This window comes from Gymnoscopelus microlampas, assembly GCF_963454915.1.
Source record: "Gymnoscopelus microlampas genome assembly, chromosome: 15".
Lineage (NCBI taxonomy): Eukaryota > Metazoa > Chordata > Actinopteri > Myctophiformes > Myctophidae > Gymnoscopelus > Gymnoscopelus microlampas.
Window position 1 is genome coordinate 20,073,836 of NC_139952.1, and position 19,999 is coordinate 20,093,834.

At 41.2% G+C, this 19,999-nt stretch overlaps 2 protein-coding genes across 2 annotated transcripts in view; both read right to left on the reverse strand.

Annotated features, from left to right (window-relative positions):
- The window catches only part of npy (neuropeptide Y), a 3,124-nt gene extending 1,651 nt beyond the window's left edge, over positions 1-1,473 (reverse strand). Inside the window, exons 1-2 of the mRNA XM_084080004.1 lie at positions 1,419-1,473; positions 830-1,008 (exon numbers count right to left, since the gene is read on the reverse strand). Of these exons, the coding sequence (XP_083936130.1) occupies positions 830-1,008 (179 nt within the window). The 5' untranslated portion in view covers positions 1,419-1,473. The remainder of the gene's footprint in view (positions 1-829; positions 1,009-1,418) is intronic.
- Positions 1,474-14,244: 12,771 nt separating this feature from the next.
- fam221a (family with sequence similarity 221 member A) lies at positions 14,245-19,749 on the reverse strand (the record flags this gene model as incomplete). The annotated part of the gene is made up of 8 exons (XM_084080375.1): positions 14,245-14,334; positions 14,899-14,990; positions 16,363-16,464; positions 17,224-17,356; positions 17,797-17,870; positions 18,150-18,340; positions 18,624-18,797; positions 19,685-19,749. The coding sequence occupies 8 exons, from the start codon at positions 19,747-19,749 to the stop codon at positions 14,245-14,247; spliced, it is 921 nt and encodes a 306-aa protein (XP_083936501.1).
- Between the last annotated feature and the right edge of the window lie 250 nt (positions 19,750-19,999).

The following is a 19,999-nucleotide window of genomic DNA, read 5'->3' on the forward strand; positions in this document are numbered from 1 at the left end:
AGTAGGGATATAATTGAACATACAGCTCTCTCTACATCGCAGCTGTTCTAAAATAGATAAACAGAGGGTAGAATGACAATTAGAAGTAATAGAATAGAGCAGAAACGTCTTCTGTTCCTGATGGACACTTGTGTGGCATGTCCACTCCAAGCAGGACTGAATTAGAGCATTGGAGTCTCCAACCCTCTGCCTTCAGTCCGGCTGTCTCTCCCTTCTATATCTAGTAGTAGGCTATTAGATCAGGGGTCTTGAACAGGGGGTCCGGGACCCCTAGGGGGTCCTCAGAGTTACCACAGGGGGGCCACCAAATCTTTGTGTGAAAGGATTATTATATTTCTTTCCATTATCCACTTGAACCCGCAGCATCCTTATTCTGAGGAGCACTTTAGGCAAAAATAGCAGATCTACAAGCTTGTAGATTGGTTATTTTTGACAAAGAGGTTTGGTGTAGAGGGGAAAAAAGAGCAGACCAATTACAGAATGAGAGGTCAAGTTTACTAAGTATCGACGGTTCAAGTGGTTAACAAACAAGTCTATGAAGCTATAGGCTACTATGAAATCTAGGAAAAATATCAATCTGCAACACAATTTTATACAACATGTAGTGGGGGTCCCTGCTTCATCTCACTCTTAGATAAGGGGTCCTTGACCTGAAAAATGTGGAAGAAGACCCCTGCTATAGATTATAAGGACTACCAAGTCATTTCAGAATGCAAATGGTTAACTACATGGCAAGAGAGATGATAATTTTGTTTAATATGAAAACATACTGTATTGTTGTAGTTTATTAAAATGAGTGCCCACCCAGAGCCATATGGTGCAGCTTTACCTCTGTCGTGTGATGAGGTTAATGTAGTGCCTCAGGGCGGAGTAATACTTGGCCAGGTCCTCCGCTGGGGCATCCTCCCCTGGGTTCTCCGGTTTGACCGGGTATCCTTCCGTCAGGGCTCCTAGGAGGATCAGAGCCCACAGCAAGAACCCCTGCGGGGTGCCCAGGTTAGCATGCATCTGTGAAAACATTTACATTTAAACAAATAGGCCTAATCATACTTAAAAAAATATATGTGTTATTATAAAATTAAATACATACAAATATTTTTTTTTAAACAAAATTTACCTACATGTGTCTTTATAAAAGTTTATTAACAGTTTTATTCTATCCTCTTGATGCAATTTAACTATAGACCTACTGATGCAATTTAATTTACTACTGTAGTTTCCTGGTAGAAAATGCAATTTACAAAGTCATTCTACAATTTAAAACGGGGTTGGGTTTTGCAAAAGATTATTTCGTTTTGAAAATGTAGAAAGATAAAGCTAACGCCTCAGATTGATAGGAATAGTCTGCATGTCGTTGGTAACACTTTAACAACTCTCTTCTTATTTCTTAAAATGTTGTATTAGCAAGCTATACTTACAATGAATGGGAGGTAAGGTTGGATGTTTGTAGGATTTCCTGAAGTGTCTCTTCTGCTCCAGTGCGTGTCAGTGTGTCTGATCAGAGTGCCTGTGGTTTTATATGGCCGTGCGCCAGACGCGCTTGGAGAGGAGAGGACGTGCGCTCCACGAAGCGCGCGTCTGTTGCGCGCGTCACTGACAGTGTTGTCATCACCGTTTTTCATCACCCTTATAACAACAGTGGTTTTCAACCCTTTTCATATCAAGGGAGGTCTATTATTTATTCGGCATTTGAGCCACGGACCACCATTTGATGAGATTTAGACTCTCAGACCCAAGACTTAGTTATTATTTATATGTTGTTATCGCTGGATACGATTTTGTCCACAATTCCATGCTGTATTGATGTTGATACCAATAGGAGAGATAACAGCCAAACGTTGATCAAAATATGTAATAAGTAGCCTAATGCAGATGTTTAACAATAACTTAACTCTTGAGAGCATAAAATGAGTCCATTTGGTTTAATGTTATACTCTCAAGAGTTAAAGATCTATATAAGGGTCCATTTGATTACCAATTCTCCATCAGTTACCTGGGGACCACCTGGAACCCCCTCAAGGACCACTGATGGTCCCCGGACGGGCAGGACCACTGGTGGTCCCCGGACGGGCAGGACCACTGGTGTTCCCCGGACGGGCAGGACCACTGGTGGTCCCCAACTGGTGTTCCCTTCTTTGGGCTGTGGCCGAGTTATATGATTAACTCATTCTTAAAGGATCCCTGGCTAATAAGCCTTATATGCCTTAATACATTATAATTGCCCTCTATAACTAAAACATCTTAAATATTTATTTTAGAAACGGTTAATTTTTTGCTCAAGCGGGACAATGCCCGAATGATGATGTCATTTGTCCATGTGTGGTCCAGCCCTATGGAATTTATGGAATGCATGTGAAAATAAAATCCAACATAATACTTCCTAAGGTTAATATGTGCATCAAATCAATATTTTGAATATGTTTTATTTGCACATGCATTACATTCCACATAGGGCTGGACCACACATGGACAAATGACATCACCGATGATGTCATCTTCGAGGCATTGTCCCTCTTGAGTAAAAGATGAACTGTTTCTAAAATAAATAAAATATTTAGGTGTTTTAAATCTTGAATTTTAGTTAGAGAGGACAATAAGGCTTATTAGCCAGGGATCCTTAGTCTTAACAAGAAACGGATCCGCAATGGGAAGTGTTAAACTTGTCTTGCGAGGCTATGCCAGTAACTCTAATGTATTGATAGAAGTGAAACACCTGCGTGATTAATATGTGAGATGTAATAAGCAGCGGTGGACAGTAGTAGGCTATTTGAGTCAATATGCTCCTGGTCAAATATAACTCAACTACAAGTGAAAGTTGCTCAGTCAAATTTGTACTTGAGTTAAAGTACTCAAGTATTGCTTTAAAAGAAAGTATATTTTATTTTTATCAATGCATTACTGTATTTAAATTAATAATAAAAAAGAGTAAAATAGCAGATCTACACACTCAGACGAGTCTAAAGGACAATATTTGTCTTTGAAATGTAGTACAGTGAAAGTCATATGCTTCCAAAAAACAAATTCTCAAAGAAAGTAGATACACAATACATGTACTTAAGTACAGTACTCAAGTAAATGTACTTACTGTCCACCACTGATAATATTTTTTATAAAACTACCAATGATTCCAGAGACAGAACGGTACCTTGCCAGGACCATAGGCCTCTTTTTGGGCATTCTTTCCCCCTAACCCCTAACCATCAATGGACATTACCTGCCATAGCAAGTAGCCATGTGGCCCATAGGTCAGGAGCCTATCTCCTTTTTCTGCGTGAGGTGGCTTGATGTACAAGTAGTACACCCCCTGTATGTTGCTTGGACTTACCACCCAATCCCACCCTTGATGCTGAGAACCAAGCACAGAGGCATTTGGTACCATTTGTATAGTCTTTGGTATAACTCTGTCTCTGCCTGGAATTGAACCCCGACCTCCCACTCTCAGGGCGAATACTCTCTATACCCACAAGACCACTTGCCTTGGGTTGCAATTATAAACAGAAGCACATGTATTGAAGCTACGAGACAACAGTTATAAGAGATTGGTACTTTCAAACCTTAGTGAGGGATGCTTCCTCCAAACTAGTGAAAAGTAATCCCCAAAATGGTCACCTCCCTACTGTTACTTTCATATTGTTTATGGAAGGCGTAACACAGGAATAATACGTTCTCAAAGAAGATTGAACATAATGATCTTATATTAAAATGTATTAATCTTTATTAGGGTTGTCTGAGCATGCATGCTCTTTTACAGGGCCTGTCCCTACACAAATCCTCAGTGTAAATTTAACTCTGAGAGTGTAAAAATGTTTTACCCTAAGTCAAACATAAAAATGTATAGACACTCACACTTGCACACACATTCACACAGGCGCAGGCAAGCATGCACGCACACATATACACAAAAACATAGACACACACAGGCAAGCACATACATACACAGTGAGGATTTGTTCATAATATACACTTTGTAAATATCACACACTTCAGTAGGATTTATTTTACAGTAGCACTCATATCATTATCTATTGTATGCAGGCATGTGATGAACATTCCCATCTGCTCCTGCATGGATAACCTGCAATGAAATAGAGAATAGAGTAAGACTTGTTGCCTATGACGTCAGCTCGAGTGTTCATGAATCAAGAGAATTCAAATAGGCTCTTATGATTGAATCAGGCCACTAATTTTATTTCACACATGCATGCATATCATCTTTTGGAGAGAAAGAAAAAAGGATACTGGGATACTCTTCAAATGACACTTCAAACAAGCCTTTGAATAGCTTTCTCTGCATCATTTAGTACTTCATTTAACCCCCATTCAGAGGCTTATTTGTGTGTTTACACCCCCCCCCCCAGGCCCACAGAGCCATAGTCTGTGATGTTCTGCATTCTTCCCCAGCTCCTGCCTTGAACTTTGAATTCCTCTATGACTCACAGCAAAAGCTGGAGTGTTCATTTAACTTTAGGCTGCTGTTTATTGACTTCAGCTCAGCCTTTAACGTCATAGTCTCCACCAGGCTGGCCGTTAAATCGGGGACAAAACTCCATGTGTGCCTGTATCCTTGATTTCCTGACTGCCAGTCCCCATGTTGCTATGGTGGGCACACTTGGCAGATACACCTCAAATACTCTCGCCGTCAACACCAGAGCCCCCCACGGTTGCGTGCTGAGCTCTCTGCTGCATAGCCGCAAGAACTAGGGGTGCACCCCCACTCCCAGGAGGTGGAGAATGAACGATTTTGGGGGCTTTGCTGCCTTCATTCGATATTACAGTAGTGAGACAGGAAACAGGGAGAGAGACCGGGAGTCACATGCAGCAAATCTGCCAACCCAGGACACGCTGTCAGGCATCAGAGCCTATGTGATACGTGCCATGACCACTCGGCTATTGGCGGCCACAGAAATATGTCATGTTATTCATAAATAATAATGGGACTGGGGTATGAGAATAAAAGAAAATTGGCCTGTTTTATCCAAAGCCTATTTAGGAGATAATTATTCTTAGACTACACCATTTTTGGTATTGTTATCGCAAATGCACTGTCTGGGACTAATTCATGTTCTGATGGGCCATCATGCGCCAATACTGTTATATTTAATAAATAGTTTTCTGTCATTAACATTCTCTGTAATCTGCTAAGCCTGATTGTTCAGCCAATCAAAGGTTATACTTTTAAATGTGTCTTGCTTTTCTCTGCCAACAATAAAGAGAGAGAGAGAGAGGGAGAGAGAGAATAATGTATTGTTATTGCCTGTGCAATTCAAAAGCCAAAGCCTACATCTCTTATAAATTCCTCAGGGTTTAAAACTTGCGCTCCCCACCCCGCACTCACTAGTCGAAACATCTTCCTTTACATCCTGTGTGGCCAATACCATGGTGGGCCTGCTCACAGAGAAGGTTTATCTGGAGGTGGCAGACCTGTCGCTTTGGTGTCAGGACAATAGGCTCACCTTGAACGTTGGTAAAACCAAGGAGATGATCGTGGCTTTTTGTATGTGACGGCAGAGGACCTACACCCCATTTGATCACCAGTGCAGAGGGTAAGCAGTTTCAAGTAGCTTGGTGTGCACATCACTGAGGACTTGTCATGAGGACTTGTCACTGAGGACTATGCACACAGACACTTGAAAGGAAGGCTGGCTGTGCCACCTCAGACAGCTGTAGAAAATTCAAAGTCTCCTGAAATTCTTTTACTCATCTACCACTCAGAACATTCTGATAGGGGCTATCACCGTTCAGTGCAAGATTGGAACCAGCGAACCCTGCACAGGGTGGTGCGCTCGGCCAAGTGCAAGCGCGCCATGGGGACTTCACTCACCTCCCTGCAGGACTCATACTCCAGAGGGTGTTTGTTTGAGCAGTGCTACAAGGATTTTAATGGACCTACATTATCACAGAAATGGGTAGTTTGTGCTGCAAATGGCAAATGTCTGCACTATCACAAAGCCACTCCCGCAAAATAAGAGCTTTTTCCCTCAGGCTTTCAGGGCCCTGAACAATGACCAACAACGTCTCTCATCTGCTTCCACCTTTGGATAATCGTGATTTCCCTGAGGCTTCGCTCAGCCTGAAATCCCTGTAATTTACTACTGAATGCTACTGAAATGTAAAATGTATCAAACAAAAAGACTGTATCAGTCAATGGTTTGGTGCTTTCCTTTGCTGTTATATACTCAGTGGTGGACAACGTATACTTGAGTCAAGGTACAGATACTCCTGGTCAAATATTACTCAACTACAAGTGAAAGTTTCTCTGTCAATTGTATACTTGAGTTTACTGGAGTACATGCTTTTACAAATACGTATTAAAAAGTACATTTTATTTTTAATATATACCAAAAAAAAAATCAGACGTTGTCCCAAGAAACTCCCAAAGAGTTTCCATAAATCTTCAAAAACTACCAATAACAGAGAATAGTAGATCTACAAGCTCACAACGTGTTGCAATGTGACGTGTTGTGAGCCTGTAGATCTGCTATTTCACTACATTTGAAATGGGGCTTAAGTTGTTAATTCACAATATTATTTTTCCCTTCCTAGAAATGTAGTGAAGTCAAAAGTAGAATATCTGTCTTTGAAATATAGTGGAGTGAAAGTCATATATAAAAAAATGCAAATACTAAAAGTAAAGTACAAAAAGTAAAGTACAGATACTCAAAAAGATTGTACTTACAGTAAGTACAGTAGTCAAGTAAATGTACTTTGTTACTGTCCACCACTGTGTAGTATAGCCTACTGTGTAGCAACACATGCAACACTGACAGTAAAATTGCTACTTTTGCCTGTACTCTTGTACTGTACTGTAACAATGTGTTTCGTAAGCAACCACTGTTATTATTTAGACCCAGGCAGCCCCCTGCTTGGCTTTGTGGGATGCTGCCTGACAGGAAAAGTGAGTCAAATGGTCCTGCTATCATGTTCATAAAGCAAGCTCACAGCTTACTGCATGTGTGTGATAACAGTTGTAAATACATAATTATTAAATAAGGAAAATGTCACCAGTGTGGGATGTGTACTGATTTATCTTGGTACTCCATGTCCTTGATCACTTATTTATGTTTTGTCCTGCGTAGTGCATGCTATTGTAGAGGGCATATACTGTTGTATTATTCATTATGTGACGTTTTACGCTTTACCCTGCTGTATCTTACAGTACTCTTAAAGGAGCACCTCCCGCATTTTCAACCTTATCTTCATATAATTGGTCCTCACTAATGCTCATTATAAGATGGCACATTTTCTGTATACTCAGTCTGTGTCTCAGGTGGACGCAGAGTGAATATACTCTTTCTCTCTCAGGATTTATATATCTCACACGTCAAAGTCACAAGAAAGTTAATCTAGAACAACATGATTCATTGACAGGTGCAGAGTTGAACGGCAAGGTTTCATCCAAGCTGTGGCACCTGTGCCTGTCTCAGTTGTGACCCTAAGGTCACGGTCCATGACCCTGGATGGACTTTGATATCAGTAACAATAATAACAGTTGTCAGGCCAGTTTAATGAATGTCACAGGCATGGAGTCTATAGAAGTCTGTGTGAAGGACATGCGTTTTTTCATTTCCTTTCGTCCGTCATTTAATAAGAATTGGGTGTTAAGAGTAAGGACCAGAGTGGAAACAGTTGTAGTTGCCCCACCTGTACAGGGAATACATATATTTAATGGTTTAAAACAAATGTTAACCATACAAAATAATAGTGTGTGTCAACAGTTTGACATTATAGCGTTTTGAGCTCTCTGAATGTTGAGCCGTATAAGGGTCCACTTGTACACTGACACTCTCAGAATTAAATTAACACCGGGGATTTCGCATGAGTTCTGTGGTGTTCAAATGTTGTCTATTACACCCAATCCAGCCATGTGCATTGCCAAAGATCAATGTAATGAAGGAGTGTTTAAGATACTCTAAATGTAAGTGGTCCAATAAATGCATAAAAAACACTCAAAGGCATTAGAACTCAAGGATGTACTACTTCCATATCTGCACCTTCTCACCCTGCAGACCTGCAAACTAAGAATATTTTAAAGGTCAGTCTGATATTCATGTAAAAAGGAATGCAGGGGTAAAGAAATAGGCTTCAGATATTTACATATTAAAGAATTATTATCCTTTTACAATGACAGTTAAAGCAGCTAAAGCCAAATATATTCCATTTCCATTCCATTTACTAGGTAGATATTTGTATAGAAAGGTCTAACCAGGGACTGGGGTCGCAAATTAGCCTCGGCTATAAACCCCACATACAACTGCAACGGTTTCATGTTTTTATAACTTGATTCATTGTTTTTTGCATTGTCCCTGTCAAATAAACAAATGAATAAATAAAATATGAATGAACACAATCATTGTCTATCTCTCTTACATACAGTAGCTGACCTGCAATCATTGCAGGTCAGCTATGTAAGTGATGATAGAAATGATAGACAATGATTGTGTTCAATCTTGTAGCTTATTTTTGCCTTGTCATACAACCTTTGCTACACTGGCTATTATATTACATAAGGTACACATTTATATGAGAAATAACAACAAACTATTTGAATTTGACCTCTCTCTTTTTCTTTCTTAGTAGGCTACTCTGTCTTGTCATTATCTCTGAAGGAGCAGTAAGGATTTATACTTTGTTGTACTACTTTACAACTGAAAGAAACATTACATTTTAGATTTGATTATCAAAAGTTGTCCTGTCACAACATTCTAAAAGCAAGACTGGAATGGTTCCATTTTTATAATAATCAGTCTTACATTAACTGCAAAGACAAACCATTTTCACTGAAACAAGAACCTGAAACAAGAAAAGCATATCCAGGCATACTACAAAAATCTAGGTGTATGTAAAGACGACTTTAAATTCTCCCAGGTAACAACTGATGATGTACTAAAAATGCTCAGTGCCCTCCAACCAACTAAAGTCAACCTCAATAACATTGAAGACTTTAATGGCATTAAAAGTGATTATGAAAGTCACCCAAGAGTGCAATGATGACTGATGATAGCTGGAGCCCAGCTGGATGATAGCTGGATCGATTGACAATGAATTTTAAGACAGGCTATGAGAACTCCTGCAATGGTTGTGTGAGCTGTTAACAATCTATAAGTTACCCCATGAAACAGAAGATGTGGCGGCCTCAAACTTGGTATCCCTTCCATTGTTAAAGAGTGAGCTACAGCATGATAACATTGAGTCTTAACAATCTTATTTCTAATACCACTAAGAACGATTTCAGTATAAAAAATAGTCTAGTGTAGGTTTGTTTCGATGTCTGACACTGGCTTTTAATATTTTAATATTTATAGTTTCCCACTCACTCAATGCCTCATTGTATTTTGGCACCTCTGTTTCTTTGTACCATTTTCCTCTACAGTTAAGTCAGTGTGTGCTTTCACTAACTGCCGCTGTGGTAATTGAGTATTTACTTGCAAGGTAATTGCCACTCTAATCCTGATGTGTAGTGGAAGATGTGTCAGTCAAGATAGTTATGGTTCCCATGGCAGTGGAAGATGTGTAGAGGTAGTTTACCCATTTCAACTGAGGACTAAAGCCCATTACCTTTGACTCTTTACAGAGTTGCTATGGTGAAATAATTACCTTAAATACTGTAATTGTGCCAGGTTACGATGTCAGACCTTTGGCACCTAAATGATCTACTAAATGTTTACTTTTGTCTCTGTGTACCTCACAGTCTCTATTTCTGTCGCGCAAAAAAAGGGTGCACTTCTGTATTTAAAAAGCAGTGGGTATAAGCCTAGTGGTACTGTCTACATGCATGCACTGTGTACAGAGGAAAAGAGACTATCTATCTATCTATCTATCTATCAGCTCACAAAGCTTTACAGAGAGAGACAACTAGGTGAACAGCATCCAAATAAAGTAAAACAGTCGTAAATCTTTCTGTAAATGTTTCCTACCGCCTTGTGGTTTTCATATATGTTCTGTGTATATATATAATTTATATATCCACCATCATCATGTACACGGGGTGAATCTGAAGTGTCAGCTTTCAGACCAAATACTTTCCACTGCCTTGACCTGCACTACTTGTTGGCTCTGGGACACAGGTGCATCCATGGCAGCCTGCAGGCATATCCCTGGTTGCTTTACCTTAAGACCACCTGTTCAACACACGCACACGCACACACGCACGCACACACACACACACACAGTCACACAGTCACACACACACACACACACACACACACACACACACACACACACACACACACACACACACACACACACACACACACACACACACACACACACACACACACACACACACACACACACACACACACACACACACACACACACAAACGCACACACGCGCACCAGCACCAGCACACACACATGCCTTTGGCTTTCCCTCAGGTGAACACTGGTGGTGCCCAGATGATGATACAGGGTGACATGCCCAACATACATAGAACCTATGAGTGGGAGTGAATATTTCATATAGCCTCTTTTAATTTGATTTCCCAGTTAAAGACATTACAATGTGTGCCACCTTTGGAGATAAAAAAGAAGATGACCCGTTTCACACCGCATTCATTGTGCAGATTCGATCGCTTTCCATCAGTGCTGATCTGCCATGAGCAATGAGATTAATCAATCGAGGCAGTACATCTATCATGTAAATTAAAACCTGCTCTCATCACCAAGCACCAGACCCTGTGATCCTGCTCTTATTTTGTTGAGTGGGCGACGTTTGCTCCATTGAAGAACCCTCTCTCATACTTCAGAGTGGGGGTGGGGGGGTGGGGGGGGGGGGCGGTGTGGTCCCCAGCAGGGCCACCAAGGGGTGCAAGGGTGGTCAAGTTGAAGGGAAAGGGAAAATTTATTTAAAAGACAATTATGTAAATATTTGTTTTATTTCAATTCAAATGCAGTGCATACGTTTGTGGGAAATACTATTTTGGGCATGTCATCATTGTGAAAAATTCTAATTTAAAAAAACGTTTTCCCAAATTTTCCAAAATAGCAGATCTAAAAGCTCACAACGTATCACAGCTATTTTCACTATTTCCTTTTCCCTTTTTAAGCCATCTTGCAATAGGGGCTCCACAGCCAGAGTGTATGGCTGTTTGGTGGACCTTGGCATGGAAACATTTGGGAACCCGTGAACCAGTTCACACTGATATGTGAAAATAAAAAGCCAATAAGAAAGTGATATTGCATCAACCAGTGGCAAAGTACTCAACCCCAGTACTTGAGTCAAGTAAATGTACTTTGTTACTGTCCACCACCACCACTGTCCAGAATTAACTGTCAAGCATTAGTTTATAGCAACTCTAGATAGTCTTTATCCATTGCAGAACTGACACCAAATCAAACAGCTGTGCACTGATTCTGATCATTGGACCTTGTTTGTAGGAATGAAGGTAACTAGACGCGTCGCAATTCCGGGGAAATTGCAGAGTGTGGTTGCGCCAACGCCGGTCCCCCTATGGGTCAAAGTGGAAATGCTTTTGGGAATTTGTTGAGTAAAGCACCCTCGACATGTGATTGAAATTTGGGATTGACCGGACGTTTCGTTCGTGATTTCTGGCATTTTTGGTGAAACGGGCCCCTCCCACTAATTTTGGAAGCCAATTACGGACGAACGGTAAGGACAATCACAAATGCGCACAAATGCGCAAAATGTAACCGTTTGATGCAAAAACATTATTTCGGGGTGGATCGATCCTTTCAAAATGAAACGCAAGCGATCTCATGAGAGACGTGACAATGTAATTGGCGCAGCCTCCGACGTTATTCCTCCCGGCCTATTCCTCGAGTCCCGGCGGCCGCGACCCGCGACCGGCGTCAGCGCAACCACACTCTGCAATTTCCCCGGAATTGCGACGCGTCTAGTTTCTTTATTTATAGATAAACTTTTTTTCAAACCGGATCTCCTCCCACAGTTTTTATCCCCTAATGTTGTGCCATATATCAAAATGACCGTCTAAATCGGGAATCGATCATGGTGGCGCTATAACAGCCCCCTTTACGTTTTGGCCTGTAACTCTTGAACCGTAGGTCCGAAAATCAAAATTTCTTTTCACCTGGATTCCTTGGGTCACGACGCATCTCCCCATATAGGTCACGTCCATTTGCGTCAGGATAGATTTTTTGATATTGATTTATTAGTGCATTAAATTTCCCCATCCACTTTAATGGGAATTGCAAAAACTCCCATTCAAGTATTTTTTTCTCAGAAACCGTAAGAGCTAGAGTTACCGATTTGTGTGAGATTTGGAAAAAAATTGTAGGAAAAGGAGCAAAAAGTGTGTTTTGAAGAAAATTCAAAATGGCGGAAAATGTATCCTGACGCAAATGGGCGTGGCCTATATGGGGAGATGCGTAATGACCCAAGGAATCCAGGGAAAAAGAAAATTTGATTTTACGACCTACGGTTCAAGAGTTATAGGCCAAAAGGTAAAGTGGGCTGTTATAGCGCCACCATGTGGCCGACTGGTGTGATTATTTTCATAATAATTTCGCAAAAAACTATTAACCTCCCCTCCAAATCTTGTAACTGTAGCCCTTACGGTTTCCGAGAAAAAAATACTTGAATGGGAGTTTTTGCAATTCCCATTAAAGTGGATGGGGAAATTTAATGCAGAAATAAATCAATATCAAAAAATCTATCCTGACGCAAATGGGCGTGGCCTATATGGGGAGATGCGTAGTGACCCAAGGAATCCAGGTGAAAAGAAATTTTGATTTTCGGACCTACGGTTCAAGAGTTACAGGCCAAAACGTAAAGGGGGCTGTTATAGCGCCACCATGAGGCCGAATGGTGTGATATTTTTTTCAATAATTTCGGACAATATTATGAATTATCCCTCCAAATCTGATAACTCTAGCTCTTACGGTTTCTGAGAAAGAAATACTTGAATTTGAGTTTTTTCACTTTTACATTAAAGTGGATGGGGACATTTAATGCACTAATAAATCAATATCAATTAAACTATTTAACCAATCTCTTAGCAAAATACAAGCGCACGATTCCCGATTTAGACGGTCATTGTGATATATGGCACAACATTAGGGGATAAAAACTGTGGGAGGAGATGCGGTTTGAAATAAAGTTTATCTTGAAGTGGAATAAAGTGTATAGAGTACTATAGTCTGGTTGCCCTGTTAGGGCAACCACACTAATTAGAAACATCAAAAGGCATTTGGGTATTGGGATCGAAAAGAATCCTATTAGTCAAGAAGCAAATGCATGGAGTGCTGCTTGGGTGTAAAAAGGTGTCCGACTAGTGCTCTTCAGTTTGGGGATCTGAGTAGTTCAAAGTTATTGAAAAACATCTGAGGCACTCTTTATACTTGCCCTGATGAAGGGCTTAATGGCTGAAGCGTGTTGGCGTGTTTGTAACTTTGATTAAGCCATAAAGTATTACAGGCTTTTTAAATATATCTGGCTTATTACAGGCTATATTAATATATCGAATGACTCAGATGTTTTTCATTAACTTTGAAGTTCCTAGTAGTGTTGTCTGTACTTACGTAAAACACAGAACGTGCCCAAAACACCTTCCCCTCACTATAAGCCCATGCATATCCTCATGTTGATATTTTCAGTGCAAATACAATTACCATTGAGTACTTATTCAAATCAATTCAAGGCTTCATCAGACTTTGATTTGTTCAGGTTTCATCTTGAAAACATACAAGGAAACAAAATCCAAATGTAAATTAATTGTTCCTTCATGCGGGATGCAGGCATGCTGATTGGGTCAAGGTCAATCAATATATTGTCAGTGAATTGTAAAAGAAGACTATGCAATTTGTATGGCTGCCAGTACTTAATATAGCTTTCTTCAAAGATATTGTATTCAAAGATGGAGGAATCATGTCCCACAATACATTTTATATGGTTCATGTAAACCTGTGTCCCCTGCAATATGTTAATCAATTGATACTGCAATACCATGTAAATGGTAGAAAAGAAAGGGAAAGTTGTTTGGAATCTAGTCTAGACAATGTATCCAAGTGGATCCGAACAATGCCACTAATAATAGATGATGCGATTTTAACGTAAAGTTTCAATTGATTGCTCACACACACACACACACACACACACACACACACACACACACACACACACACACACACACACACACACACACACACACACACACACACACACACACACGGGGGGGCAGATGATGGGTGCCAGCTTAACACAGGATTGATTTCATTGGTGGTTTGTATGCTTTTTCTGTGTAAGTTATTTGATGAGCAGTGTATATTTCACTGTTTGTGACCTGCCTTGCCAGGTAAAGTCCTAGATGGTTTGGTAGAAGCCCGGTTGGCCCTTGATGACATTTTCTCCGCCTTCAACTGAAACAGATACAGCAGTGTTAAGGGATGTCACATTTTTATGTGAGGAAAACAAAGTCACGTAACTACAGCAAGTTCTAGGTCTATTCTACCACAGAGTCCAGTTGCATTCGCCTGGGGTCCCGATCAGGTCTAAATGAGTTCTGGTTGGACAGAATGAAAACCAGCAGTACTCTGGGTTCCAAGGAATGGTGTTGTGAACAGTGACCAATACCTAGATTTATAGATCATTGTCAATCATTTGATTCATAGATTTATAAATCATTATAGATTCATAATGGCCCTTCTTTGGTAGTTAATTTGGTTTGGAGTACGCCTGATTTATCCTTTGCCGTACCACTGTGTGCCAAAAATAGGCGCTCTAAGGGAGCATAAATTAAGCATAAGAGAGAAGTGGTTCATATATAAAGTGTAATGCAGTACAGTTCACTGGCTGCCAGCTGTCCTCTACTAATGTGCACTATTTCCCCTGAACACAGCTCATCATGACACTCTTCTGCACAGTGCTGGTGTTCACTGCCCTCTGCTGCCCTCAGGTGGCCATTTAGAGAGAGATATCCTCACCCTCTCCTGGTAGCAGCTCTCAAAGTATGCCATGTCTTTCTCCTCTCTTGTCCTCAGGTCTGACAAAGGCTGGATCCCCTTTGACACTGGGTCTGTGAATGAAAGGATGGATCAAATCTCTAATTCTTGTTGCAAGATGATTTATTTCCTACGGTATTTCTGGTTCACTCAAAACAGATCACAGCAGAGACAGTAAGGAGGACGCACAGCTCTCTCGGATGAACTGTGACACAGGCCCTGAGGGATGAGGCAGATTTGAACCCATGAAATTGTGGGCCAGTTCAGACTAAAATGTATCCTGGGTGATCTGAAAGCTCAGCAGCTTTAAATACAGGTGTGACTGTAAACACACTCAATTTGTCCTCCATGACGTCTTGTGACCGGATCACTCAGGCCACATTTGGAGGTGGCCTGGATCACATGTCCACATAGTAGTGTAGTGTGTCTGTGTCCACATTAAGAACTGCCTAGTCAACAATGTTGCATGCTAATTCAGTCAGTGAATGTCCCAACATCAATAAGTGATTTTGAGGAACGGCTTATGACAAAAACATGTCCGCCAAATAATAATTCCATGTAAATGACATGATCACCTAGTCTTCTGTTTACGACGTGGCTTTGTAGGAAACTACTCTAGCTGTCTAGAAGAGGGTCTTGTCTATGTGTCTGTTTGTTTGTCTGTCTGTCCGGGGCTAACATCGCAAAACGCTGGCCCGATCTGTGCCAAGTGTCCTGTGCACGTTGCCAGTAGGCCAAGGAAGTACTTCCACATTTTCTTTCTCATTTCTTTCATATGTTTTATTCATCTATATTTATCATTTCATTAAAATGTTATAATGGAAGTGAATGGGTTTCGGGTGGGTGAAATCATGCCCAAATATAGTCATATGTCGTGGATATGTCATAGACGACTGACGTAATCAATGACTGACATCACATACTGGCCACATGAAGACCGAGACCCACTTGGCTGTTTTTTCTCTTTTCTTTTTTTTTCCTTGTCGGCAGCCGCTACATTCTTTCAGTTTAATGTTCCTGCAACCAACCAGCCCATTATAAAGGGCTGCCCATTTACTCTCTACCATGGCATATAGCATATACCAGCGATTCCCAACCTGTGAGCCTGGGCTCACAGGTTGTGGGACCCCCAAATAATTGGCAAAGCACAAAATCTTATTAATACATGTATGTGCTCTACCAGGAGAGCCACCTGCGTAAAACCTGAGATACATTTGAAAGGCATTCTAATAATGCAAGGGTTGAACTGCAACTCATCTCAACTCCATCTAGACATAAACATACTGTACAGTATGTCTGGATGTAACACCCAGGCCAGAGCAGGAAACAGGTCTATTAGGTCTGTGCATTTGTGGTAGCAATGCTATATCTGGCTGATCTACTGGGATGGCTTATTTTCATGTTCTTTAAATCAAAAGAGAATGACCATTGAATGTGAAGACAGACCTCTGTGGACAGATGATGAGATAGTTCCATATGCCTTCTCAAACACATGTGGATGGAAAGACCCAGACTGCTCAGGAGACAGAACAGAGAGGGGAGGTGCACCTATAAATAAAAAATAAAGACACGCACGCACGCACGCACGCACGTACGCACACACACACACACGCACACACGCACACACGCGCACACACGCACACACGCACACACACACACACACACACACACACACACACACACACACACACACACACACACACACACACACACACACACACACACACACACACACACACACACACACACACACACACACACACACACACACATGCGATTAACCGCTTAAACCATATACTGTTTCGGTACATGCCTATATGACCTGTGAGTATGTAAAAAAAACGAAAAGATCTATAAACAGAACGTAACCCCCCCCCCCCTCCCAAAGAAAACATATATACTGTAAAGTCAAAGGTCACAATCACGGTCACTTTGTCATATCTCAGGAATGTAAAATATTTCTAGTAGACAGGGTTTCCCAGGGCTCTATACTAAATCCACTTCTTTTCTCCCTCTACTCCAAATCTCTTTGCTGAAAAGTCGATCTACCAGCTCACAACATTGTGACTTGTAGATTGGCTATATTCGGCAACATTTTCCCCAAGAATAGGGACGCTAGGTTTCACGACATGTGGATAACCTATATCGATTTAACTCTTCACTGTAAACAGAGTTATCACATGTGGAATGTGTTGATGTCACCTGCCGACCATTTCAAAAACCCAAATCGGGACCCACAATCACTTAAATCTGTTTTAAAAAATAGCTGGACGCCCAGCTTGAAAGCGGGATGTCTGGTCACCCTACCTGCACCGCTGTCGTCCAGTCTGAGGTAGCCATCTGCCAGGGAGCTGAACCCAGTGAGCCCACCCATGGCAATGTACGGGACATCTCGACCCACCGGTCGACCTCGCACTTCCCGTTCCTGTCTCGTCTCAACCTACAGGTTGAATAGATGGAAATAATTGAACGGTCCATTTTTAAGTGGCTCATTGATTTTGCACTTTATCTAATCCAGTTATTCTCAAACTTTTTAATTTCAAGGACCCCCATTACTCTGAGAGTGTATAAATGGAACCATTCGGTTCCATTCATATGGACTTACAGGTCTATTTGGATCAATTTATACTTAGTATACTTATACATATATCTTTGCAGAAAATACCCCATCTACAAACTTGCGATGCATTCTGAGCTTGTAGATCTGCTATTGTCGCTGAGTTTTTATCTATGACATGGATATGACACAATCCAGAATAGATTGCTAGGGTTCCTGTGGTTAATGTGTGTGGTTAATATATATTCTCTTGGTTTCTTCCTATTATATTGGTTAATGTGTGTCTATTATGGTAAAAGTTGAAATGTGCATGACATTCTCACCAGTGTCTGGTGGGTGGAGCTGGGCTGGCCGCACCCACAGGTGTATGGGCTCTGGAACCCAGAGCAGGAAGAGCCTGAGAAGTAAGGTATAATGTGCTGTTATAATTACATGTCGGGATAAGAATGTATAGCTACTTTAAAATAAAGGGTGTGAAATTCATCTGCAACACCTGAGTGGGCACAACTGTAATTACTGTAAATCTAATTCGTAGTTTTAGTTATTTTATGTAGACATGTACCTTTGTGTTTGGCAAAGAGGCGGTAATCCATAATGCCATGGTAGGATGCACCTAAACTTTTAGGGGTATTAGAGTGACTACAGGAGTCTTTCATATGGGGGATTCCACACTCACACTTCATGCACGGGTGCCCAGCAGTCTCGCTATGATCTTGAGCTGTGTGTTTGCACCTGCAGCGGACAGGCTGCGACCCGACGAGGGGAAGGTACTCATAGGCCAGACAACGGCAACCTGGGACCCGGCACGGCAGAGCCAGGGGTCGCTCAGACGGAACCACCTCAAAGTCTGTCTGGTGTTGCTTGTATCTGGAAGACAGGTTTAAATAAAACATAGAGTACACACAGTAAAATCTCCAGTATTATTTTAACTCTGAGAGTGTACAAAATAACGTAACCAAATGTAGCCGTATACGGGTAAATAGAATAGGAAAGGATGTGGTTGTTGTGGAAATGGATTTGTGCATGTACTGTATAGTGGACTGTATGTGCATGTGTTCTGGAGCTTCGCCACATCAGTTCACTATGTTGTCCAATGTCCAACAACAACACTGTATATTATATGGCAGTACACAGGTGTCAGATGTGTTACCGGTGTGTGCAGAAGCACTGGGTCTCAGGACCAGGAAGTTTACAGTCGGTTCCTCCTGGCCCCCCGTAGCTCACATACAGCCGGTTCTTCATTCTCTGAGGTACTACCTTCTTCTTGTACTTCTCATATTCCTCTGGAGTGAACAGTTTGCCCCCATCATCGTCCCCCACAATCCTAAAAGTGAAACACAGCCATAAAGAGATGAGGTGAGATGAGGTGAGGTGAGGCGAGGTGAAGTTAGGTGAGGTTAGGTGAGGTGAGACGAGGTGCGGTGATAAGCTGGTGAGGTGGTAAGTTAAGTTCTGTTGAGGCAATATAGGATCCGTTAAGATAGAACTTTATTGTCACATCACAGGTTTACATGTGTAAGGATAAGTGGGTGAAACAATTTTTCGTACAAGCTCTCAACATCTCTAGTTTTCAGGAAAGGGAAGAAGAATAGAGATAGAAAGAAAGAACAAGGGAAACAGGTCAGATATAGGAAAACAGGTCAGACAGACTTTTTGACAGCTGGCTAAAAACACAAAGCCTCGCTTGTGAAGCTTTATTTGGGCGAGAGGCCAAATTACCACTGACCAACCCAAAAGGTGTCATCTTAACTAAGTAGTAACAATACGACATATTTCCTTTGTCCTGTTATTGTTAGCATACACGTGCATACTATTTCTGTGCATATAACATTTAAAGTTCAGCCAAAAATGATTTATTTTCTATCAATTGCACACCCCATGAAGCCTTGAATATGCATTCCTAAGCCAATAATTTGATGCCCGGGTGTATTTCCGGTAGGAGACACAAATAATCTACTTTGTGTCTCCTATTGGATACATTAGCCGGTAGGAGACAGGAATCAAATTATTAGCTTAGGAATACGACAAAAACACAAATAAATCCATGGATTCAAGGCTTCATGGGGTGTGCAATTGATAGAAATAAGTAATTTTTTGTGGTGAACTACTCCTTTAACATCTTAAGGTGTTTGAGCATATCTGAGCAAATATCAGGTGAGGAGGACAAATTCCAACAGAGATAACTGTATATCAACGTCCAACAACACAAACCTTCTGTACTTCAGATAGTCATCAACAGCCTGTTTGGCAGTCTCATCAAGACACAGTCTTTCCATTGCCCACAAAGTAACAACAGGTTGTAAGTCACCCAAATACTCCAGTTTTACACTAGAAAAAGAAGCGCTTGTTTGTTGCTCAGCTCTGCACCAGCGTCAGCGTTGCTATGGTTATGGTCACAGCCTCAGGCCCATCCCACCATCTACCATATGAAGAGACTAGGCCATATTGTAGCTGCGTTAGCCCTATTGCAGGTTAAAGGCACTATTCCTGCACGCGTTACCGCGTCGTGCTTAGATACAATGTGCA